Here is a 27176-nt window from a genome sequence, read left to right as displayed (position 1 = left end):
ATAAATAACGTGGATAGCTGGAGGAGTCTTGTTTCCCCCGGGGTGAGAATGTCAAATGCTCGTGGGGAGCATAGCTTTAGACAGTAGTTGGAGGGATGGATGGGAGGAGAGGGTTAAATGAGATGGCAAATACTTTTCGTTTAAAAATGCAGAGCGTGGGAGGTGCCTGGATCACACTGCCACAAGAGGTGGTAGCAGCAGATATGAGAACAACATTTCAGAGGCATTTAAATACACATATGTATAGGCAATGAATAAAGGGATACAGACCACAGGTAGATGGGATTAGTTTAGAACACCATCATGGTCAGCACTGGCACGGTCAACTGAAAGGCCTATTCCTGTTTCATACTGTTGTCTGCTCTATTGCTTACTAAAACTCTGTTTATCTCCTTCATAAATTAGTTCAATGTTCCAGCATCTACCACACAGTGAATCCCAAAGATTCACAAACCTTTGACAGAAGTAATTTATCTCTATTTCCGTCTCAAGTCTATTACCCCTTATACTACAACTATGATATCTCTTTCTCAATTTCCCCACAAGGGGGACATTTGCTCTACATTTACTTAGACAATCCCTTTTAACATCTTATACACCTCAATTACATCTTCTGTCATTCTTGTAAACTCTAGAGATTATAGCCCCAAACTGCTCACTCTCTCTTACTAAGACGAAATCCACATCTCTGGAATCAATCTTGCGAACCTCCTCTGAGTCACCTCCAATGCAAATACATCCCTCATGAGGGAAACGGAATAAAACTGCAGGTAATACTAAATGAAATATTAGTGACTCTACCATTTGTGTACTTCCCACTATTAACTCCCCAATCTCATTATCCAAAGGATCAACACTGATTTTAACTACCTTCTTTCCTTTCACACATGTAAAACTTTTGTACCTGTTTTGATATTTTGCATGACCTTCCTTTCTCAATTTACCTTGGCTCTTTTTTCATTTTTTTTAAAAAAGTAACCCTTGTTTGATCTTTAAAGGTTACCCAACGATCCAATGACCTTGCTCGAAATGTCGATTCTCCTGATCTTCAGATGCTGCCTGACCGGTTGTGCTTTTCCAGCAGCACACTCTTCGACTCTGATCTCCACCATCAGCAGTGCTCACTTTTCCCTTTATAAATATTGTCCAACTTAGTGTGCACTTTTGCTCTCTTTAACTTCCTTGCGAAGCTGTGGATGTTTTCTCCCCTTCCTTGAATCTGTTTCTCTCTGGGAATATTTTTTTGTTCGTAACTATTGAATATCTCCTTAAGCATTTGCCAATCCATCAAATGCACCACTTTTTAGTCCTGCTAGCTATATCATTTCCTTTGTTTAACTCCAAAATGCTGGAATGGGACTTCAGTTTCTCACTCTTCAACAAAATTTGAAGTTCAAGCATGCTCTGTTTACACTTTCCTGGAGGATCCTTTGTAAGATGATTAATTAATCCCACCTCTGTAAACACCACCAAATCCAGAATAGCATGCTCCCTGGCTTCTTCCACAACATATTCCTCTAAGAAACAATCTCCAATTCATTAAATAAATTTTCCCTCAAGTTCCAGGCACTCACCACCATTTATGTGAAAAACCTGTCCCACGCAGCTCTTAAACTTTCCCCCTCACACCTTGAACCGGTGTCCCCTAGCATTTGAGCCTTCCACAGACCAGTTAGTCGTATATCGGTGGTTGGCAAGTTACTGCAGAGGATTCTGAGACACAGGATTTATTATTATTTGGAAAACCATAGTTTGATTAGAGATAGTCAGCATGGCTTTGAGGGGGGCAGGTCATGCCTCACAAGCCTTAATGAATTCTTTGAGGATGTGACAAACACATTGAAGAAGGTAGAGCAGTGGATGTGGTGTACATGGATTTTAGCAAGGCATTTGATAAGGTTCCCCATGGTAGGCTCATTCAGAAAGTATGGAAGCATGGGAAACATGGAAATTTGGATGTCGAGATACAGAATTGGTTGGCCCATTGAAGACAGAGGGTGGTCGTAGATGGAAAGTACTCAGCCCGGAGCTTGGTGACCAGTGGTGTTCCGCAGGGACCTCTGCTCTTTGTAATTCTTATAAATGACTTGGATGACGAAATGGAAGGAAGAATTAATAAGTTTGCTGATGACACAAAGGTTGGAGGAATTGTGGATAGTGCTGTAGCTTGCAAGATTGAATTTGAATGCAGATTGCAGGGTTAAAAGGTAGGAATCTTGGCAGTAAAGAGGAACAGAGGGATCTTGGGGTCCACATCCATAGATCCCTCAAAGCTGCAGCCCAAGTTGATGCGGTTGTTAAAAAGGTATCTGGTGTGTTAGCTTTCATTAGCGGGGGATTGAGTTGAAGAGCCACAAGGTTATGCTGCAGCTTTACAGAACTCTGGTTTGAATACAATATTCCACATGTGATCTATTAGTTTGACTTTAGAGTAGGATAAAAAGTCAGCACGACAATCAAGGGTCAAAGGGGCTGAACTGTGCCATGTTCGAAATGTGAGGTGATGCACGTTGGGAGGTCAAGTACAGGTGGAAATAATAGTGAATGGCAGAACAACCCTTAGAAGTATTGATATGCCGAGGCATCTGGGTGTGCAGGTCCACAGATCACTGAAGGTGGCAATGCAGGTAGTTAGAAAAAAAGCCCTATGACATGTTTGCCTTCAATGGAAAGAGCAGTGAGTATAAGGATAGACAAATTCTGCTGCAGCTTTATAGAAGAGTTACGCCACACTCAGAATATTGTGTATAGTTCTGGTGACCACACTACCAGAAGGATGTGGATGCTTTAGAGAGGGTACAGAAAAGGTTTACCAGGATGTTGCCTGGAATGGGGGATTTTAGCCATCAAGAAAGGTTGGCTACGACTGGTTTGTCTTCACTGGAACGCAGGAGAGGTTGAGGGGTGACCTAATACAACTTTTTAAGATTGTAAATGGCATGGATAGAGTGGAGAATGAGGCTTTTCCCCAAGGTGAAGTGGCCATTTATTAGGGGATACAGAGTCACAGTGGGGAGGGGGTGTAAAACAGATGTGCAAAACATGTTTATCACACAAAATGGTGGCGGGTGCGTCGAGCGTGCAGCCAGAGGTTGTGGTGGAAGCAGACAATAGCAGCATTCAAGCAGCACCTGAATGGATACGTGAAGAGGAGAGGAATAACAGATGTGTGAGGCACATTTTTCACACCAGAGGTGGTGACTGCCTGGAATGTACTGCCACAGGTGACGATGGAAACAGACAATAGCAGCATTCAAGCGGCACCTGGATGATTACATGAACAGGCAGGAAATGGAGGGATCTGGATCCCTTAAGTGAACAGTTTTAACATGGAAGGGCAAAATGAGGCAGTTAAGGCTTAGAGGGCTGAGGGGTCAGTGACTGTATGGCATTGTTCTTTGTTCTATCATTGCCAATTTGATAATCCAGTCTATGCGCAGATTAAAATTACTCATAGTTATTGCTGTACCTTAGATATGAGCCTTCAGAATTTCCAGGTTTATCTTGTACCCCACTGCAGGACTACTGTTTGGGAACCGATAGATTACTCTCACCAGGAACTTCTCTTCCTTGCTATTCCTTATTTCTATCCAGATTGCATCTTGATCCCCACTGCTGATAAACATGGGGAGGCAATGGTCTTGTGCAGGGGTGGGGAACCTGCGGCCTTCTAGGCCATTGTGTGGGGCCTTTGGAATGAATCCAAATTTTGCAGAACAAATCTTTTTTTTTATTAATGTTTATTTTCGTCCTTTATTATTTTTAATTTTAAAAATGAATGTATTTAAAATACCAGCAAGCAAATGAAAATTCAACAAAATAATCCTCAGACTGACCGCCACAATTAAAAAAGTGAATTTTGAAGAATATATAATTGAAGTTTCTTGGATGCGGCCTTATTAGATTACAACTAGCGTAATACGGCCTTCCAACATGAAAAGGTTCTCCACCTCTGGTCTAGTGGAATTAATCGATAGGCAATTCATCCAGAGACCCATGTAACAGTCTGAGAGCTTGGGTTCAAATTCCACCACGGTGGATGGTGAAATATGAATGCAATATAAAAAAACGTGGAATTGAGAATTTAATGATGACCATGAATCCTTTGTCAATTATCAGAAAAGCCCATCTGGATCCTTTAGGGAAGGAAACTGCCATCCTTATCTGGTCTGGCCTACATGTGACTCCAGACCCATAGCAACATGGTTGACTCTTAACTGCCCTCTGGACAATTAGGAATAGGCAATAAATGCTGACCTAGTCCAGAACATCCCATGAATGAATACATAGGCTCTCTCCTGGTGCCAGGTTCAAGGAATTCACATGGTTGCAGGACATTGTTTTGAGGGAAGGTAAAAAGCCAGAACTTTTCATCAAAGTCAGTATCAAGGACTGAAGTAGGTACTGAAAGCAGATTTCAGGAAGTAGGGAATGTCAATCATTTTTCTGCCACAAAATTGTAATATTTGGGAGCTTTAGCTCACCCATTCATCCTGTTAAGCACTGAACAGCCTTACCTCTCAAATCTTTGGTTATACAGTCATAGATGTACAGCAAGGAAACAGACCCTTCGGTTCAACCCGTCCATGCCGACCAGATATCTCAACCCAATCTAGTCCCATCTACCAGTACCCGGCCCATATTCCTCCAAACCCTTCCTATTCAAATACCCATCCAGATGCTTTTTAAATGTTGCATTTGTACTAGCCTCCACCACTTCCTCTGGCAGCTCATTCCATACATGTACCACCCTCTGCGTGAAAAAGTTGCCTCTTAGGTCTCTTTTATATCTTTCCCCCCTCACCCTAAACCTATGCCCTCTAGTTCTGGATTTCCTCCACCCAAGGGAAAGACTTTGTCTATTTATCCTACCAATGCCCCTCAATTTTATAAACCTCTAAAGGTCACCCCTCAGCCTCCAACACTCCAGGGAAAACAGCCCCAGCCTGATCATCCTCTCTTTACAGCTCAAATCCTCCAACCCTGGGAACATCCTTGTAAATCTTTTCTGAACCCTTTCAAGTTTCACAACATCCTCCCAATAGGAAGGAGACCAGAATTGCATGCAATGTTCCAACAGTGGCCTAACCAATGTCCTGTACAGCCGCAACATGACCTCCCAACTCCTGTACTCAATACTCTGACCAATAAAGAAAAGCATACCAAATGCCGCCTTCACTATCCTATCTACCTGCGACTCCACTTTCAAGGAGCTATGAAACAGCACTCCAAGGTCTCTTTGTTCAGCAGCACTCCCTAGGACCTTACCATTAAGTGTATAAGTCCTGCTAAGATTTGCTTTCCCAAAATGCAGCACTTCGCATTTATCTGAATTAAACTCCATCTGCCTCTTCTCAGCCCACTGGCCCATCTGATCAAGATCCCTTTGTAATCTGAGGTAACCTCCTCCTTCTGTCCACTACACCTCCAATTTTGGTGTCATCTGCAAACTTACTAACTATACCTCTTATACTCACATCAATTGGTAAGGAAAATCATTTTTCTGTATACTTGCATGTGGTTAATATCACCTTAAATAATTTCCATGACAAACTAAGTAGGTTTCTTCATTTGCCAATTTTTACTACTAAATGCCATGCTTGTCTGCCTCAGATAGCTGAAGAAAGAAAATTGGCAAAACATACTTGAAGTAACAATTTGTTTCTAAGTCCCCTGAATTGAATCAGTTCATCTATCAAGTCAACTGTTTAGTTACAAAGTGTTGCCAAATACATCTTGCCTTCTTTCATGGAAATAGAGGATTCTGTGATCTGTGAGTTGAATGAATCATAAATCTCATCTCATCCAAATTAAAAGTCAACAGCAGATACAAACTGGATATATTCCAGTCTGGGAACACAATATTATACAAATAGAATCAACCAAATGGGCATTTTGAACTTTGCTTAACAAGAATTGAACAATTTATTTCAAAACACATGCTACATGCTTTACCTTTATGGAATTGTCTTATATTTTCCATATAAGCAGACAGGTTTTCAGCTACCAAAGTGACCAATGAATGATTGTGTTGAAGTTGGTTAATCAAGTCATGTCGATAGAACACATGAGGACTTCTTTGGGTCTGGCTACAAGGAAAACATTTCTTGTTAATCATAACCATTGATATACTCAAACCAATTTACTGTGGTACTAACTGATTAGAACACTTTTAATACACATGCACACAATTCCTACGTAATGATGTTCAAACTTTCAAGTGTGGGAGCTCCTTAATGTATGTGAAAAGTCTATGAGCTAACAATGTCAACTATCAATGAGGTGCAAATAATAACAATGTGTTAAGAAAACATGCCAGATGACAGCAGATATGTAAGGGAGTAGCAAATGCTTGCTTAAAGAAACCAACATCTATCAGCTCTAAAATAACTAACAAAAGCTGAATCTGTATTCAGTAGCTCAACATAAAATCTTTATGCTGCACTATACAGATCAGTTGTTAGAGATAAATTTACATTACATTTAATCAATGTAAATAGTTTATCCTAGAGGTCACAACCCAGTATGAAAAGCAGCACAATCAGCAAGATCAGAAAAGGTATGGTTGGAAAAACCAGGTTGTGCACCTTGGAAGAAAAGGTGAAGGAGAGATGTGTTAGGAGTGCACAAGACTACATTAATCTTATTTAAACCTGGTGAAGATTAGCTGTTCAACCTTAACTAATCTGACAAGAATCATGCAAGCAAATCTAATATTTTAGTCAACATTGCAGGGGATACAAGGAAGAATTTTGTTACAGTGAGTAGCCACAATGAAAACACAGCAAGGGGTTCAACTGTCATCTTTCAGTAAAGATTTCAATATCTTAGCTACCTCCGATATTCACAAAATTCTGAATAGTTCCCCGGACCTGTTCTGTTTTCAAGTTAAATATCGTAAAACTTGTTCTTCACCAGTACTTCAATTTCTAATCTGTGTGTGTGTGTGTGTGTGTGTGTGTGTGTGTGTGTGTGTGTGTATCGACCTCTGTTTTGACCAACTTTTAATGAGGTGTGTGTTTCCATTAAATGTTTGTAATATCAGAGTTCCATGGAGGGATTCAGCAACTTATTCCAGGCCTATATTGACACTACAAAACAGTATAAAGTATGAAGCACCTTTCACAATCTGCAGACACCATAAAGAGCATGTCAATTAATTAAGTACTTAGAAAATATTGCCCCATTCACTGCCACATTTTCTACATAGCAAGTTAAACACCATTTGCTTCCATAGACAACAGGATGAATCATCAATCTTTACTTTTGTTTAAGGGATAAATATTAGCTGGGACACAGGGAGACCACTTTGCTCTTGCTGAAATATTTTTGTGGGATCCTTCACCTCTGTCCAAGAAACTGGCTAAACATCTCATCAGAGATGGCTTCTTCGGCTGCCCAGTCTTTCCTCAGCATGAGAATATTGTGCACTCATGTCTTTTGGGGATTGAACCCACAAACCTTGTAATTCAGCTTAGAATTACATCAGTTAACAACCTTGACATCAATAAGAGATCCTTTGAGGTAGAATCTGGTAGTAAACCTCAAGATGTTCGGAGACTGTTGTGGTACGTGGTGCACATTTAACAATTAATGGGATGGGCATGACAAAAATTTTTAACAATGAAAATAAATTCATTGGAGGACTGAGGGGGTACTAAATGCTCAAAATCTCACTAGTTTGGGAGATCAAGTCCTGTTTAGTGTAGTCAAAATGAGAGGCACTGAAGGGGTAATTAAAAGAGCAAAGTGGACCTCACATACTGCATTGCTATTAAAGATGATTTTGCTGTTCTAAATGTCAAACAACTTAAACGCCAACCTTTGAGACTTGAACACATCTGTACAATAACTCAAAGACAACTTCTTTGATCAAATCTATAATTCAAGTTGCCAATTACCTTTATGCCAATAATTTGTTTACCCTCCAGCAACTTTATTACATCTGCACCCCTTCCAGAGCCAGATATCGAATTTGATCAGTACACTTGCACTTAATGCCTTCTGCTTGCTATCTGATTTTATTTAAACGGCAGGAAAAGGATCACTGCTTCACTCAAACTTACTTGGTATTCTGCTGTATTATGAAAAAAATGCCATGTACTGCAACTTCGAGCATCATAAACATAGCTTTACCTTCAAAAGATAATTTCCTGATAGCTAAAAGCAGACCTAGATTGTCTAACTTTCCATTAGACACCACATACACAAAACACAACTTGAAGTATAAATTTATTTTCAAGAATGAGTATAAAGTACTATGTGCAACTAAATCCAAAAAATGATAATCATTTGAAATAGTTATTTGCACATCATGTTTTAGAAAATGTCCACATCTCAGGATTCCTAACAGTCTTTCGTCTTACCTTAAATTCTGTGGTGCTTCTCCAAATAGGCTACAGATTTCCCTAATTTGTTTCAAAGCAGGAATGACCCATTTATCATTGGTACGTAGTTCCTCAACAAAACGATCTATCCACTGGATCTTTTGAGTGTCTCGGTCCTATTTGAATTGAAATTGGCATTAGTAACATTCCAAGCACAAGAGCCACAGGGGAATTTAATACCTTGACAATTACACAAATTTTGCTTAAATGTGGACAGGACCAGGCATTAACATTCCTGAATGCAAAGTTCAGCAAAGATGGAAAAAGTCAACAAGGCAGTGATTGAGAAGAATATTACAGTGCTGGAAACAGAGGGACGGGAGACCGTCTACTTGGTTACAGTTAAGGAAGAGGAGATGTACTATCTTACGAATTCATGCATTCTATCAGCTGCAAATTGGTAAAGATTTGGAAAAACAAGTTTGCAAGAAAATTAGAGGTGCAAACAGCAGTGATAATGGGGGATGCAAATTATCCCAATATTGACTGTGATAACAGATAATACAACTTCATGTGTGTTTGAGGGAATTTTCTACATCAATATGCATTTAGCTTGACAAGAAAGTTAACATTGCTGCATCTGGTCCCAGAATAAGTGAGGAATGCAGTTGCTGGAGATCAGAGTCAAAAAGTGCAGTGCTGGAAAAGCATCGCAGGTCAGGCAACAGGCCGAGGTGGGAATTGTTATTGGACACTAGTCATCTCAACCTCTGGGCACACTTACTAGAAAACAGCCAGGAATTGATTCAGATTCAACCATATGCTGCTTCATCAATCCTTTCCCTCCATCATAACCTCAGCAATGTCTGAATGATGATTGAATGGTGTTCTCTTCCATTACAACTCTTCAGATTAAGTGCTGGATGCCTTGAAGCACATAGGTGGATAAATCCCCTGGACTTGATCAAGTGTACCCTATAACTCTGTGGGAAGCTAGGGAAGTGATTGCCGGGGCCCTCGCTGAGATATTTCTATCAATCATCAATAGTCACAGGTGAGGTGCCGGAAGACTGGAGGTTGGCTAACGTGGTACCACTATTTAAGAAAGGTGATAAGGGCAAGCCAGGCAACTACAGACCAGTGAACCTAATGTCAGTAGTGGGCAAGTTGTTGGAGGGAATCCTGAGGGACAGGATTTACAGGTATTTGGAAAGGCAAGGACTGATTAGGGATAATCAACATGCCTTTGTGTGTGGGAAATCATGTCTCAAACTTGATTGAGCTCGTAGTAACAAAGAAGATTGATGAGAGCAGAGCAGTGGACGTGATCTATATGGACTTCAGTAAGGTGCTCAACAAGGTTTCCCATGGGAGACTGGTTAGCAAGGTTAGATCTCATGGAATACAGAGAGAACTAGCCATTTGGATACAGATCTGGCTCAAAAGGTAGAAGACAGAGGGTTCTGTTGCAGACTGGAGGCCTGCGACCAGTGGAGTGCCACAAGGATCAGTGCTGGGTTCACGAGCTGAGAGTTAAATAGGAGAGTGTTGCAGGAGGGGGGTTAGCTGGGATAGATAGATAGATACATACAGATGGGGGAAGAGGGTGATAGTGGGAGGTTGAAGCGGATAGGTCGAAAGGAAAATGGAGGGGTTGGGCAGTTCAGAAGGGCAGTGCTGATTTAGATGGCTGGATCTGGGATGAGGTTGGGAGAGGGGAGAGAAGGAAAATGGTAAAGTTGATGTTGATGCTGTGTGGTTGCAGGGTCCCAAGGCAGAAGATGAGGTGTTCTTCCTCCAGTCATCAGGTGACTTGGATTTGGCGATGTAGGCAGCCCAGGACGTGCATGTCCTTGGTGGAGTGAGAGGGTTTGAAGTGGTTGGCCACAGAGCGGCGGGTTGTTTGGTGAGTGTCCCCCAAAAATGTTTCCTGATGTGTTGAGAGTTAGCAACTGGTCTCCCCAATGTACAAGAGACCACATCAAGAGCAACGGACAGAGTAGTGAGGTGTTTGGATGCGAAGGAAAACCTGTGCCAGATGTGAAAAGATCCTGTGGGGCCTTGGGCAGAACTGATAGGTAAAGTGACGGCACAGGTTTTACGCCTCTTGTTGGCAAGGGAAGATACTGAGAGTGGAGGGTGGGTTGTTGGGGTTGTGGACCTAATGAGAAAGCCACAGAGGGAATGATTTCTATAGAATGCAGATCAGGGTGGGGAGGAAAAGCAGAGTCTGACTGTAGGTGGCAGAAATAGCAGGTTATTTCTGTATCCGGTTATTCATGGATTGGGTGCTGAGGACTGGGGGGTCGTGGAGGAGATGCACTGGAGGGCATTGTTCATCACGTGGGAACAGAAATTGCAGTTCTTGAAATACGAAGCCATCTGGAATATTCTGGAGTGGAACTGCTCCTCCTGGAAGCAGATACAGCAGAGGAGTGGCCGTAAAGAATCATGTTTTTGCAGGGGGCGTGGGAGGGGGTGTAGTCCAGGTCCTGTGGGAGTCAGTGGGTTTGAAGTAGATGTCTGTGTTCAGTCAGTCACTGGAAATGGAGACAGAGGTCCAGGAAGGGGAGGGAGGTGGATCTGGTCCCAGGCAATGAAGACTATCAACTATCACGTGCTTTCGGACAGCAACCAAAAACAGAGCGGAGCAAATCAGAACAAAACTAAAATTGCAGAGGGATTGGTCTTACTGCAGCAAGCATGAACCTTTCTTGCATGAATTGTAAGTAAAATGTTTGCCAACAAAATTATCATTGAGTATTTGACTGACTTTAAAGGAGTTGACAATTTAGGTACGGTTGAGGTACTTGGCCATGAAGTGAAAAACCAGAACAAAGCCCAAACCCACTGGATGACAAAACAGATAGCAGGACGAAGCAAAGAAGTTCAATAGGACAGGTGTCAGGTTTATAGCAGAAACACAAAAGTTTAGAGGGAAAAATAGGAAACTGAAAAAAAAATCAAAAGAAACTGGGATCTGACATAAGCACGTAAGTAGTAACAAAGCAGTAGAAGGATCTCTGGAACTGATGGCAGACTAAAACAGGAAATTACACCTGGGAAGGGAGAACATGGTTGTAACAGTAAATGAGTATTCAGCATTGATCTTTATTGAGGAAGACATTGCCAAAATCTTAAAAGTTAGTTGAGATACTGGATGTGGGAAAAATTGAGAAAGGTGCATGTTAGAAAAGTTCATGGTAATTAAGCTTAAGGACCAGGTCCAGGTATAGAGGAAACCAACGTAAGTAAAAGGAAGAAACAACGACACTGGGCATAAGGTTCCAACCACCTTCAATCCAGGTATCACAAGACTGCAGCATTAAAAAGAGGTTACACATTTGTAGGTAGTGTATAGACAAGTACAGTAAATATTAGCAACTCAGTTTAATCTTGGTGGTTGGATTGAATATAGTTATGATAATCCAGGACAAGATTAACAGTGAATTGGACAGTTACATATTAAGAAAAATTAGCACAGATTTGATAAAAGCAAATTGTGGTTAACTATTTCAAAATTTCCAAAACTGCTTCAGATTGTGATTGGTGAGGAGAACGAAAGAATTTAAAAGGAGTGAGCAGATAAGCAAATGAAATTTAATGCAGAGAAATGTGAAGCATTACATTTTGGTCAGAGGAACAAGGAGGTAACATGAAGGGCTCAATTTTAAAAGGGACGTAGGAGCATTTGGGGGTGGGGGGCAATGTTCATAAATAATTTGTTGAGCTTTGAATTTACCATATACGCCTCAATTAAAAATGTACTGCAGCAGAATGCCTTGGGATCAGCCATGTAAAAGTTTGTCGTGTCTTCTTTAACACAATGCAACACACACTTACCTGAGAACAGCTATAATCCAGGATTTTGATGTGCGCACTTAAAGCCTGGTCCATGATGTCAACAGGGACATCATCACTGTGTGCTAAATTCCACAGGAGGTTCAACACTTTGTGTGCCATCACACCATCTTTGTCATCCTCAGCAAGGCGACGAATCAACTCTAACAGCTTTTCACGTTGCTTTTTACTTGCATTTGTCCAACTTGCCTAAATTAAAATTTTGGACAGAAAATGAATATGCAATTGATCATTTTGACCAATTTCTGTAAGCATAAAAGAAATTTACCTTAAAGCAATCAAAAAGGTGATCAAGCTGTTCTGGAGAAAAATCCCAAGCCAATTTTGCAAGGAGGTCATGGACATTCTTCACAATTGCTTCATGTTTACCAGCCTGCAGAAAAAAGTATATATCTATCAACATCAAAATTCAAAAGTAGTGCAAGATTCTTTGAAGAATCAAATCTTTTAAAAAAACACCAATTCTTCCAGACATGATGCATTTTCTCCACCAGAAAACTTAGCAACAGAACTTGAAGCAAAATACAAAATTGTACAAACATCACTAACTTCAAACTACTAACAGGCAAAACATTTGGAGCAGGTAACAGCAATATTCTGTTAACTCTATTAATATTAGTGCAGCCTTTCAGTGGTGATATTCTCACTCAGGTCAAGAGATCATGAATTCAACACCCACTCTGCAGATCTTAGCACATACATAATACTATGCAAAAAGATCTCACATTGTCAAAGATGCTGCATTTCAGATGAACCTGAATGATTCATTTCAAAAAACAGCGCTGGAGTTCAGTGATAGCTTGGCCAAAATTATTTCTTGGGACGAGCAATAAATAAAGTGGTCAATTATTTTTTTTTTAAAAATTGGTTGCTGTTTTCGATAATAGAAGCAACAACGCTTCTATAAAGTACCTCTTCAGCCGCAGAACATTTGTTCAAGCAACATGAGATATTGTAAAGGCATAATAAATAAAACAAAGAACTGCAAAAGCTGGAGATCTGAACCAGGGAAATAATTGGTGCGCTCTTTGCTGAGATACTTATATCACTGATATTCACAGATGAGGTGCTGGAAGACTAGAGGGTGGTTGATGTCATGACATTATTTGAGAAAGGTTGTAAGGAAAAGCCAGGTAACTGTAGATCGGTGAGCCTGAGGTCAGTGGTGGGTAAGTTGTTGGAAGAGATTTGGAGGGACAGGATTCACATGTATTTGGAAAGGCAAGGACTGATTAGGGTTAGTCAACATGACTGCGCGTGGACAGTTGTGTCTCACTAACTTGACTGAATCTTTTTCCTGAAGCAGGGACCATGATGTTTGATTAGGGCAGTGGTGGACCTGATCTATATGGACTTCAACAAGGCACTTGGCATGGGTCTGTTTGGTAAATTGGTTCTAGAAAGTTTAGATCACAGGCAACCAAGGGGGAGTTAGCCATTTGGATACAAAATTGGCTTGAAGGTAAAAGACAGAGGATGGTAGTGGAGGGTTCTTTTTCAGTCTGCAGACTCATGACCAGTGGTGCGTTGGAAGGATCTGTGCTGGACCGACTGCTTTTCATCATTTACTTGCAGGATTTGTATGTCAATGTAGGAGGAATGGTTACTAAGTTTGCAGATGACAATGAAATTGGTGATATAGCAGACAGTGAAAGTTATCTCAGTAAACAAAACTTTGATCAAATGGGCCAAAGACTGGCAGATGGAGTTTTGTTGAGATAAATATAACGTGTTGCATTTTGGTATGGCAAATCAGGACTTATACAGTTAATGGTAAGATCCTCGGGAGTGTTGTCCAAAGAGACCTTGGAGTGCAGGTTCATAGTTCCTTGAAAGTAGAGTCCCACACAGACAGGATAGTGAACGTGGTGCTTAGTATGCTTTCCTTTACTGGTCAGAGCATTGAGTATACGAGTTGGGAGGTCATGTTGTGGCTCCACGGGACATTGATTAGGCCACTGTTGGAATGTTACATTCAATTTTGGTCTCTCTGCTACAGGAAAGATGTTGAACTTAAAAAGGGTTCTGAAAAGGATTTGACAGATTGAGCTACTGGGAGACACCAAATAAGCTGGGGCTATTTTCCCTCGAGTTTTGAAGGCAGAAGGGTGACTTTTATAGAGCTTTATAACATCACAAGGAGCAACTCACCAGAACGAAGGACCCGATACCCAGCATGAGCAAAACTAAAGTAGTGTACAAAATCCCATGCAAGGACTACACAAAACACTATATAGGACAAACAGGAAGACAGCTAACGATCCGCATCCACGAACATCAACTAGCCACGAAACGACACGACCAGCTATCCCTAGTAGCCACACACGCAGACGACAAGCAACATGAATTTGACTGGGACAACACTACCATTATAGGGCAAGCCAAACAAAGAACAGCCAGGGAATTCCTAGAAGCTTGGCACTCATCCACAAACTCCATCAACAAACACATAGACCTGGACCCAATATACCGGCCACTACAGCGGACAGCTGAAACTGACAACCGGAAGCGGCAGAGACAGGCCACTATAAATGCCGGAGGAAACACCACAGAAGCGCTTCACAGGAGGCTCCCAAGCACTGAGGATGTCACCTAGACAGGGGACGAAACGTTTGCAACAAAAACTTCCAGCTCGGCGAACAGAACCACAGCAACGAGCACCCGAGCTACAAATCTTCTCACAAACTTTGAATGAATAGGATAAATAGACATGGTCTTTTCCAACAAAAAATGGCATAGGTTTAAGGTGAGGGAGAAAAGATTTAAAATGAACTTGAGGGGCAACATTTTCAGAGGGTGGTGAGTGTATGGAAAGAGCTGCCAGAGAAAGTGGTGGAGGTTGGTACAATTACAACATTTAAAAAGGCATCTGGATGGGTCCATGAATAGGAAGGGTTTGGAGGGATATGGGCCAGGTGCTGGCAGAGTGGACTAGATTAATTTAGGCTATCTCGTCAGAATAGATGAGTTGAACTGAAGGATCTGTTTCTGTGCCTTACAATTCCATGACACTGATAGCTAAGGATAGGAGACAATAGTTTATTACCTGTGCTGAAAGCAAACCATGTCATAATAGGCACCTAAGTGAATGAAAATAGATTTAATGTGGAGGTGCTGGTGTTGGACAGGGCTGGGCAAGATCAAACATCACAACACCAGATTTATTTAAAAACACTAGCTTTTGGAGCATTGCTCCTTCATCAGGTGTAGTGAGAAAGGAGGCAGTCACAGAATTTATAAGAAAGATCAAAAGGGTCATACAATTGATGCAAATGTATTGAAAATACAAAATGGCTGACTCCTTCCTGTTAATTCTTTAATCAGTCAGAAAGGCGATGCAGATTTCAATTGATTAAAATCCCAGAATTTCTTTCAAGTCACTGCCCTCAGAAAACTAAAGGTTTTATCAACGAATTCAAGAGGTGACATCTCAGGTCCGACAATGCATTTTAGGCGCAAGGCCTTGTTTACAATTTCTCTGTCTCATCCTGGAGTCAGACTATGTTTATTTTCAAAGCAGGCTTTTATAAAATGCCACACTATCGACAAATTGTGCACTTTTTGAACCAAATTGAATGTACCTGCAAATACAAATCTCCAAGTGCAAATTCACCCCGTAGACACATATTTGTATGGTGGTTGACAGAGTGAGAGGGAGTATGAGAGTGGGTGCAAGCAGGAGCATGCGCAAGCAGCAAGGGGAGTACAAGCACATGTGTGCTTAAGAGTGTGTGTATAGCATGGTGGGATAATCTGTAGTGCAACATGAACCCCAGATCACAGTTGAGGCCATACTCATAGGTACCAAACTTGGCTATCAGCCTCTGTTAAGTGACTCTGTGTCATTATGTGCCCCAAAGTCTGCCTTGTAGGATGTTTACCTGAAGATCGAGGTTGAATGCCCTTGACCATTTTAGTGCTCCTCCACTGGGAGGGAACACCTGCCTGGTGATTGTTGTGCAGCATCCATTCATCCATTGTCGTAGCGTCTGCATGGTTTCGCCAATATACCATGCCTGATTAATGATTTAACTGGAGAGTGTCAGCCATTTTAGGTTTGTTCAATGATTAGATTAGATCCCCTACAGTGTCGAAACAGGCCCTTCGGCCCAACAAGTCCACACCGACCCTCCGAAGAGTAACCCTTCTTACTAGTGTATCTAACACTATGGCCAATTTAGCATGGCCAATTCACCTGACCTGCACATCTTTGGACTGTGGGAGGAAACCAGAGCACCCGGGGGAAACCCACACAGACATGGGAGAATGTGCAAACTCCACACACAGTCCGAGGCCAGAATCAAACCTGGGTCCCTGGTGCTGTGAGGCAGCACTGCTAACCACTGAGCCACTAATACAACCAGCACATGCACATCTCAACAGTATGTAAACATAAATCTCAGATAAAAATCGTAAATGTTATGCTTCCACATCAGTTGTATGACCCTTTGATCTTTTAACTTGTGTCTGATGTCTCCTGTCTCTAAACACCTGATGCAGGAGCAATGCTCCGAAAGCTAGTGTTTTCAAATAAACCTTTTGGAGTACAATCTGGTGCGATTTTTGAACTTTAAAATAGGTTGGCTGTGCAAAAATCTCATGTCAGAACAGGATGAATCAGATATTGCATGCAATGTTGAGTCCCAGAGACTACAAGGTCCCCAAGCAGAAAATAAGTTGCTGCTCTTTTAGTTTGTGCAGAGGCTCGCTGGTATGCCACAGCAGACCTGCAACAGAAATGTTGCGGTGGAAACATGATGGTATTTCAGCGGCAGACTGTTGGTGTTCTTCAAAGCAGCCACTCAGTCTATGTTCCAGTCCCTTAAGTGGAGGAGATCACACTGAACAGTGAATACAGTCGACTAGATGGATCTGTGATTACATGGAAAGGTGCAGTGAGGGTGCTGCGAGGTTGGGAAAGGAGGACTAGATTGCAAGCAGTACAGGTAAATCTCTACTCTAGCTCCTCATTCCATAAAGCACCTTCTCATGCAATCACACTGTAATAGCTGCCTGTTTAGCTCTTTCCTCCTCACCATCTAAGGATCCCAGGATATGCTTTACAGGTGAGGCATTAATTTACCTGTACTTCATTCAATCTCATCAATAAAAGCTGCCATTTCTATCACCTCTAACAAGACACCACATCCAGACATATTCCCCTCCCTTTGTCAGCATTTCAGGCGGACCACTCCCTCCAAGGCATTCTGATACACACTTCCATTTAATATAAAATGCTGAATTCAGAAGATTTTTGTTAAACCAAAATGCAGTAACTGGATTACAACTCCAGGTGGTCTACTGATTCCAAACATTTGTTAAAAATACTTTAGGCAGCTGGTATATTACTATTCATGTCTCTATTTCTGCAGAGATCAAACTCCATTGTACAAAGTACAGTGTGGAGGAAGTAGAGTCCGTGAGTTAAGTAAAGGGTTAAAAGTCTCAAATGCAAAATGTCAGTTAAACAATTCATTATCTCATGATAATCTTCGTCATGTGTAATTGTGCCATAGGTTTCCACTGTTAGACCATTCTAAGTGAATATTATGACACGTTTGTCAGCACTCAGGCATATTCAGGGAGAAACTGGAATTTAGCTGAAAATTAAAGAATGCGAAATATAAATAGACTGCAATTAATTTTTTTTACAAGAGGTGGAGATCTGAGATCATTTGTATTTGTGCTTCTGTCTCGTAGTTAAAAGTTTACATTTGAGAACAGAATGGTTTTTGTTCACAATTTTTATGTAAAATCTAGACTCCAAGTTATAAGATTTATTATTTGTTGTCTTTGATATCACAACCAAGTAAACACGAATAAAATAGTCAACTCAAATAGAAAATGTGATGATATAATGTACTATACCACCTAGTAAAGGATTAGTAAGAACAGAAAAGGAGCCTGCCTGCAAACCAACAAGTAGCTTCTGAGAATATCAAAAATTATTTTAACCCCTGGCCAACACTGTTATGATTTTAAATTTCAGTTGCATTTGTACTGGTTTGAACAAGTGGGCAACATATTTTGTTATTCTTCCCCCCCCCCCCCCATGCCCCCCCCCCCCATGTCATATCATGGAAGCAATCATCGCACTTCAGCCTCCTGAAAATTCCAAACTAATTTGTTGTTTTTACTTGCTTAACAGATAAAAGTCTCTCTTATGCAGTACCAAGCATTGATGCACAGGCTTCTAAAGTCAAGATTTCAGCATAAATTTTAAATCTACAACTGGACACAACCTAAAATCTGAGTTTATTTGATAGGTTTCTGCTCATTTTCCATTGGATTATGAACTTTGGAATATTTGTTTACAGTGTTATTGGAAACCTAGTGGGAAAAAAAACACCAAAGGTAATTTCATCATTTCTGATCTATTACAAAGTTAAGCTTAGGAGGGTTTTGGAATATTCCTGACTTGCCAAGCTAAGTATTGGATCTCACATACTAATTTGATTATAACAAATTTAAATTACAATGATTCATATTTGCATAATGCTTTTATCATGTTGAATGTCCCAACTGTTTCACAGACACATGATCACAAAAATTGTGATGCCAAGTCAAGTGACTATGGCTTCCTTAAAGTGGGAAAGTCTGAAGAACTTCCTTAAAAGAGAAAGCCACTGCAGCTCAAGTTGGCAAAACCATAAGAACTCATTAAAGAACTTGAACACAGCCTTCTACTTCTGGAGAGGCACTGCCACTATTCCAACCCCCAGGGCCTCCAAAATACCAGCCTCTGTTTTCACCACTCTCCACAAACCCTCTGCCATCAACTGCACTGGTACCATTGTCCCCTACTTCCCCTTCCATACCTTCAATGGGTCCACTACGACTAGTCTCTCTTCCCTCCAAGGTGTACTGGTCACACCTATCTCGATCCCAGCTGCTGTGAGCATGCTGCCAACTATGCACAGCTTCTTCTTACCCTCCTCCATTCTGACAATCCCCAGCTCCAGTGGTTATTTATTTTCCTAAAGGAAGGTATGACTGCCTAAAAGGCTGGAAACTAGGACAATGAACATTTCTAGCTTATTTTATGCAAAATGTAACATTTGTGACACTTCCATGTAGCATGGCTCATGCATACAAATACGGAGATAAATTTCACCACTTGAAAATAGTTTTGTCCATGCAGATTTCAAAGCTAAGCATAATCTTTTTTTCGCCAGCATTAAACATCCGAGTGCAAGCAATTTAGAATTGTTCTTCAATGAATCTAATGCATCTTTAAACAAAACTAAAAATCATACATGACTGGATTGAACACTGTTCTTTATTTCCTCACCTGTGCGGCCCAAATGTTGTCAAGATCTTGGAGGGTGAGTGCTTTTTCTTTAATGACAAAGCGAAGTATTTTCTCTAGTTTCTCAACATATTGTGGCTGATGTAGACTGTCACGTAATACAATCGACAAGATGTTGTTTTGTTGAATCCACTCCTACAAATAATTCACAGAAATGAGGATCATTGTCAAATACACAAAATACCAATGACAATCCTTTAAAAAAAAAACAAAATGTTTCAGATTTTATGGAAATTTGTTTTACAAACTGAAAATCTCAGGAACAATGGTCAATCATTTTCTAACTTTCAACATATTCTGAATGCTAAAAAAAATTGTTCATCACCCAGGTCTCAAAGTAGGGAGAGAAACCAGTTCACCACATTTCTGAGATAGCAGATAACAAAATTGCAACAGAGAACATTTATGCAGCATATGGCATTAAGATGATGCAAGTTGAGCACAGGTGTGGGAAAAGTACCAGAGTGTGAAACAAATAAAGACAGCTGTTGATTGCAGGGTTTAGCTCTGAACAACTTTTCATTAAATACACTGGCAATTAATTGACAAAGAAAAAATGCATGCTATCAAATGTTTTTATTTCTCTAACTTGCAAATCCATATGCGCACCATTACATTTATTACATATTGTTCTGGTATGCAGACTTCTCCACGTTAGATTCTAAATTCTAAAAAGACATTTGTCATTTCCAAAGTTCAATATCTAATTCAAACATTACACATTAAATTAAGACGACAAGCTGATGAGAAGACACTGAAGATGTTTGAACAATGAAACATTAGACTACACATTTTCCACTCTGATACAAAAGTAAACCTTACTACTTACTGCCATTCTCTCCGCTGTCAACCATTCTTCTTCTTCGGGACTGCCATGGCGATGAGTATAATAAGAGACACTGGAAATCACCTTGTTAACTTCATTTAGTGCATTCATTTTTCCATTAAAAGATGAAATTTGTAACAACCTATCAAAGATAGAGTTAAGTTACAATAACAAAAAAACCATATCTGCAAAAAAAATTTAAATTTTCTAGTAAAATTACCTTAGTATCATTTTTAGCCTAAATATTTCTAAATTTTTGACAGTTTCCTCCTGCCCAGGAACCCGTGAAGCTAAGTTTTTCAGTGATTTTATTATCATAGATAATGCATCATTTTTGGCTTCATTCTTCGCTTCTTTTTTCAGCTCCTCATCCGTCAGATTTTCTAGAAACTGTGGAACCATTTCAATTATAGGAAGGAAGTATTTCTTCACTGTGTGCAAGGTAAGAAATTCATAACACTGTCCAAAAGGTCTGCAGAGAATTTAAAAAATGGTATTAGCATCCTTGTTTTTATGTTACTAAACAATGTCTTCATACAAAATTAAAATGCTTAAACAAAAAAAAACTTAATTTGCATGTCAATGAAGTTTAATGCATCAGTAATCAGTAAGTAACCAAATCAGCGCACATTCTCAGCAATGTTAATTAGCTTACATCCATGTCCAGGTTGCACTTGCTGCATTCAGGCATAATTCCTACCTCTGAGCCAAAAGGCTTGGGGTCAAGTCCCACCTGCTCAAGAAGTGTCATAACATATCTCAACATGCCGATGTATAACATTTAAAGCACAATTCCTTTACAAGTTATGAACAAAGGTATGACTTCTGCTTATTAGACTTTTCCGTTCTACTGTGCAGGAAAGGCTCTTTGTGAGCCACATGTCAGTTTGTTTGATTTGGTAGTAAAACAAAAACACAAGATGAGGTATCAACACTGCAAAACTGTGTCAAGTCTAATTCAGAATTAAATATAATGAAACAGGAGACTTTGCACAGAGGGTGAACTACATTTTTATAAAGACACTTCCTACCCACAGGAGGTAATACACAAAATTCACACTGAATGTAATTACGCCAAATAATTAAAACACATTGGAGTTAGGTATAAAGAGTAAACTACTGAGACTTACTCCAAAAATCAGGTTGACAGCATTTGGCTGCTCTCAGATCAAACTAATGATACTTTGTATGCAGGCTACTCTTGTACAGCTGATTCAGATGTGGTTCCTCTCAAACCTATCCAAGTTGGCATAAGAAGCGGAAAGAGCACCAATTCAACTGTACATATTTCTTTAGGTTGAAAGGTTGACATTGTACAGCATCAAAATGCATGATTACAAGTTTTGTGGAGGGTAACACATTAATTGCTTGAAATGAATTGCGATATGATTTTCATTACAATTGAGTAAATTATACTCAAGTCCGAAACAGAAACTATCCAAAGATTGAAATTGCACAGCCCGCAGCATCAAGTTAATACAAGAACAATTAGTGTGCAAGATAAATTACAACTAAATTTCCACTAATGACCAGAAAATATGTTGAAAGCTTTGTCTGCACTCCAGGAAACCACTTCTCATCACACTAGTTTCAGTGGGTGCAGAAACCCAAATTCAAAGATAGCGCATTTTCAGAAAACTTTACAAGCAAATGAGGATCAAATCGAATTTTTGATTTGATTCTCCAAGTTCAAATGTGTTTTTGGTGGTTTTTGAAAGTCCATTTAAACAAACAATCTGAAGCATACAGTCACTGAATAGACACGGAACCCAAATTGTTTTCCCACAAAGTAGTTTCTGCAGGTTTCCAGTCAGAAGTTCCACAGAAAAGTTAGTTCACTAGTTCACATCAATACAGTACTTTAAGATCAAAAGAGGATCAAGTTTCCTTTATTTGTCTACCCAAGACATAATTGCAAAATACCACCTGCCACTCACTAACATCTATTATTTGCATTATTAATTTCTTGAGGAAGTGGAAATGGACAACAGAACTTGGCCTTTTTTCCTAAGCAAATGTGGACAAATCTGCATTTAAAAAATTCAGGTCTTAATTGTAGCATGCTTCATGAATTAGATTTTATGACAGCCATTTAATCCTTTGAATCTTTTTCTGGATATTAGGCATTTTTCCTGCAAAATCACGTGCAATATTTTGTCTGACCTTGAAATATCACAGGGAAATGTGTCGTATTCTGCAACAAAAATATTCTGATGTTTTTAAAAGATTCACATCCATACAAGTTTCACAAACATTCATGAAGTTAATAGAAAAAGCTACATTCTGCTTTGGCAAAAAAATCTCAAACCATTTCACAACGATTGTACAGTCTGTTGCAGCTTTCAAGACAAAACAATTCAACCTCAACAGTCTAGTCAGTCTGGCACCGAAGTTCGCAACACAAGAGTCACGACTAGTTCAGTTTAGACTTTTTTTTATGGTTTGTGAAATGCAAACAATTGGAGTAAATTGACTTTAGTTCTATCAGCCTAAAAGAATTCCACAGTTAGAGGAAGAAGCAACAGGAATAAGTAGGATTTACAGAGCTAGAAAACAAGAATCTAGGAGCAAGACTAAGAAATTTAAACCGTGAGCTTGTTCTACCATAGCTATCAGTTTATTGTTTCCATTTGCCCAATCAAAACTTCATCTCTTAATTCTTGACAAAACTCAGCGATCCAAAATCCACTTGGAAAGAGTTAGTCATACTCTCAATCCTTAAAAAAATCCAACCTTTATTTTTAAAGGAGACATTTTATTTTTTAAACTGCACACCCAAGTTTAGTCCTCCCACAAGAGGAAGTGTCCAAAGGATCTACCTCATCAAGACCCCGAAGAATCTTTACATTCCAAAACAAAATCACTCAATTCTTTTAAACTTCAATTTGTATAGACCCTACTTGCTCAATTTTTCATGGTAAGCCCTTCATTAACTTAACCTTCTCTGAACTGCTTTTAAGGCAAATATAATCTTTACTTAAATAAGGAAACCAAAACATGCATACAGTACACCAAAGTCTCAGCAAGGCTTTGCATAACTGTCATAAAATTTTACGCTACTTGCCGAAAGTAACATTGTTTGCCTCGCTAATCACTTGCCCTAAAAGCATACTAATGCTTGTGATTCATGTTCTAGGATGCCCAGATTCCTCTGTACTTCTGAGTTCTGAAATCTTGAAACAATACACTTTTTCTATCTTCCAACCAAAGTAGATAAATTCATATATTCCCACATACTCCATCTTCCAAATTTCTGCCCACAATCTCAAAATACATTTAGTCCGCTACAGACTCTGCACTTCATTTGCAACAGTTTGCCTCTATTTTGGTGTCACCAACAAACTTGGCTGCCATATATTTGGTCCCCTCATCTAAATCATTGATATAGATCAATTTGATGTCCCATCACTGATAGCTGTAACTAGTGGAGGGCTACAGGTGGGAATTAGCAAAGATGTACTGTCCTCTACTCAAAACAAACAAAACCACACAGCACTATGTACTGTACAGTTTCCTCCCACAAAATAAGCATGCATAGTTGTGTTGTCAGGGATGTTAGATGGAGAGAATTATGAAAAATAGCTGCTTTAAAAATTGAAAGCTAATAGCACTTTTTAAGCAGTGACTCTCATATGAGCTAAAAGAACAGCAAACAAGTGTTATTAAACATGCAGAAATGTTTTATTTACAGTAGTATTAGAAGTATTGGAAATAAAGAAATTACTATAAGGAAAATGCATGAATAGGATGAACAGCTCAAAGTTTGACAAGTAAAATTAGTGAATTAGTGTAATTTCTCACAACTAAAAGGTTTTTGGTTTGAAATATCAAGGAGTTCAGGACTATGAGGTAGTAACATAAAGAAGAGTTGAGGATTGGAACAGATCACCCATACCATAGCCAGTGGCAGGGCAGGTTAAATATCCTATTTCTATTTTCTAGGTTTCCATCTATGACTTCATTTCTTGACTACTTGAACTCAGGAAATATAGAAAATATATTAACATTCAGATATACACCAATACCTGGAAAGGAAGGGTACAGATTCACAGATCACCACTACAGTACTGGAGGCAGCTACTTAGCCCATCAAATCTGCAGAGACCTTTGGAAGAGCATGCCACGCAAACCCAGCCCCTATCATATCCACATAAGCCTGCAGCTCCCATCCCTAATCCACCTAACTTCCACATCTTTGGACTGGGGAAGGAAACCAGAGCACCCGGAGGAAACCCACTTGGAGGAGACAGTCACCCAAGGCTGGAATTGAACCCAAGTCCCTGACTCTGAGGCAGCAATGCTGACCACTGACCCAACATGCCACCTGAATAGAGGGAGAAAAATACAAGAGTACCACAATCTGATTTGATATTGCACAGTAAATAAATGTGGGGAATACTAGATGCACTGCAATACAAAAGGAATCCTAGGATGCATCAATACCAAAAGATGCTGCTGCTATCGTACAAAATCTGGAAAGAATGCAAGAACATGAGGCATGGAAACAAAACAATGCCCTGTGAACATCACAATGGCAAAAAGGGTGACTTAGAAGGGCTAAAGGTGAAAAGCATGTCACGGACAGGCAGGAGCAGTTGCAAGAAATGGTCTGCGGACTGTGGAATGAGGCAGCCAGTTGATCAGTGGAATCCGTGACAAGAGACTGGTTACAATAGGATTGGGGTATTTCTGCCTGAGAACTTCAGAATAAGAGCAACCGAGGTTCCTGGAACAAACTGCCACAGAGTGCAAGTATTAGTAATAGAGCATAGGGGAGCCCAGGGTGTAAAATTATTAGTATAAGAAAGAAAGGTCGGGACATATAGGTTCTGAGTTATGGAGAGAAGGCTTGGGTTGCCAGTGTCCTCTGACTCAAGTTAAAAATAACTTTAAAAAATAGTTTTCCCCCCAAGACGTCTCAAAACAAACATAGTCCCTCCTAGATCTGAGATTTGGAAGCAGCCACTGAATTTTAAGGCCTGTTTAAAAAAAACAAGCTTCCAAACTGAGATAATTAAGTTGCAAGCACAGGCAATAAAGTGAAGTTACAGCCACAATCAATGGCCGGCGCATTCTCAAGGGGCCAGGTAGATTACTCTCACTCATATTTCATATCAAAGGTTTTCATAGCCCTTCGTCAAGCAAAAACTGATCTGTATTATCCACACATCTGTGTCACTCCCAATCTAACATATCTGCCCTACACTCTTTGCACAAGAACAACAGGAGTCTATTTGAGTGTTCCACCACTTTGTTGTATTGTGGTTGATCTTCAGCCAAATTCTACACACTCCGCTTTGTCTCCTATCACTTAGTATTTCTAGTTAACAATCTAGAAATCTCAACTAAAACTTAAGTGATCATGCATCAATTGCCACCTACAAGAGAGCATTCCAAATTTCTATCATCCTGATACGTAAGCATTTTGTAATTTCACTCCTGTAAGGTCTGCTCCTATGCCTTATACTCCTACCAGCAGAAATAAGTTGGGTAGGAAGAAACAAACACTCAATTCTACTTGATATCATGAAAATTTCAACCATATCATCCCTCACAACTTGCAGTTTCTAGTTAGTGCAACAGCAGTTCATGCTTTGAGCCATTCACACTTGAGCCTCAGTCTAGTTATCATCTAGTAAAGATACGCAAGTAATACTGATCTTTGAAGGAGTACTTGTGTGATGCTCAGAACTGCCCACTTGAGAGCAACTATAGCATGCTGTAGTTATTTGTTCATTTTCTCCCTTTTCTTGAAAATAAAGATTGTCAAGATTACTTGGAACATCTGTTTTGCTAGTGTTTCATCCAAGGGATCAGTGTGTCTCCATGTATCATTACTCTGCAGAAACCTTGAGTACCATAGGATTTGCTGTTTGTCATCTACTTGACTGCATTTAACATTTTTGACCACTTTTGACTGTTACCAGAGTTTGGTTGCGGCTTTGAGGTACTAAGCTTCTTTTCTGTGGGCTCTCAACACCGCTGGCAGGCAGAGGATGCTGAGTTTGAACATTTCTGTAGTTCACTGAAACAAGCCTGGTGCAATTTCATGGTGATGTCCCAAGATATTCTTGAGCAAAGAACGATGATTAATTTCAATGACTGCCATCACCTTGGACATTGTTAAACAATGTGACCAGTTCATGTAGACTTCAATGCATTTGCTCTCCAAATTGTTTGAACTTGTACTATTTGTTTGATAGGCTAAAGACCTCAAAAACCTTCTCAGTAATTAGCGAGTTTCGAGAAGATTTGTAGCTCAGGTTGAGGTTTTGGATGGAGGTTTGCTCGGTGAGCTGAAAAGGTTCATTTCCAGACGTTTCCTACTAGATAACATCTTCAGTGGGCCTCGTGTATCATATGGATGAGGAAGGAAACCACCCCAACTGGGACAACACATCCTAGGTCAAGCCAAACAAAGACACGCACAAGAATTCCTTGAAGCATGGCATTCCAACTGGAACTCTATCAACAAACACATTGAGTTAGACCCCATCTACCATCCCCTGAGAAAAAGGAACAGGAAGTGACTTCACCACAGAAAATGACATCACCAATCCAAAGAAACCCAAACATAAATAGAAAGCAGGAATTTTCAGCATTGCTTCGCATGAGGCCCACTGAAGATGTTACCTAGCAGGGTAAGGAAACTTCTGGAAATGAACCTTTCAGCTCAGTGAACAAACCTACATCCTTCTCAGTACGTCACAGCTGTTGGCTCTTTTTGAGCAGTCTCAAACACCAAGTGAATGGTTTGTCCAACATTGGTCAACTATAGCTGTAGCACAAGGAAGGATGAGGAGCTTCAGTTCTGGACGGCGGGTTTGTGATGCAGTAATGCCAACAGCGCAGG

General features: G+C 40.1%; 1 protein-coding gene across 2 annotated transcripts in view; it reads right to left on the bottom strand.

The window, feature by feature from the left end:
• Positions 1 to 27176, bottom strand: part of usp9 (ubiquitin specific peptidase 9) — a 272043-nt gene that overhangs the window by 188710 nt on the left and 56157 nt on the right. For both annotated transcript variants that reach the window (XM_043700849.1, XM_043700850.1), the window contains exons 8-14: positions 20544 to 20795; positions 20327 to 20465; positions 19480 to 19632; positions 12457 to 12561; positions 12171 to 12377; positions 8367 to 8503; positions 5956 to 6089 (exon numbers count right to left, since the gene is read on the bottom strand). In XM_043700849.1, the coding sequence (XP_043556784.1) occupies positions 5956 to 6089; positions 8367 to 8503; positions 12171 to 12377; positions 12457 to 12561; positions 19480 to 19632; positions 20327 to 20465; positions 20544 to 20795 (1127 nt within the window). The remainder of the gene's footprint in view (positions 1 to 5955; positions 6090 to 8366; positions 8504 to 12170; positions 12378 to 12456; positions 12562 to 19479; positions 19633 to 20326; positions 20466 to 20543; positions 20796 to 27176) is intronic.

Source organism: Chiloscyllium plagiosum, chromosome 12, assembly GCF_004010195.1.
Source record: "Chiloscyllium plagiosum isolate BGI_BamShark_2017 chromosome 12, ASM401019v2, whole genome shotgun sequence".
In the NCBI taxonomy this organism is placed as follows: domain Eukaryota; kingdom Metazoa; phylum Chordata; class Chondrichthyes; order Orectolobiformes; family Hemiscylliidae; genus Chiloscyllium; species Chiloscyllium plagiosum.
This window is presented reverse-complemented; position numbering and strand designations above follow the sequence as displayed.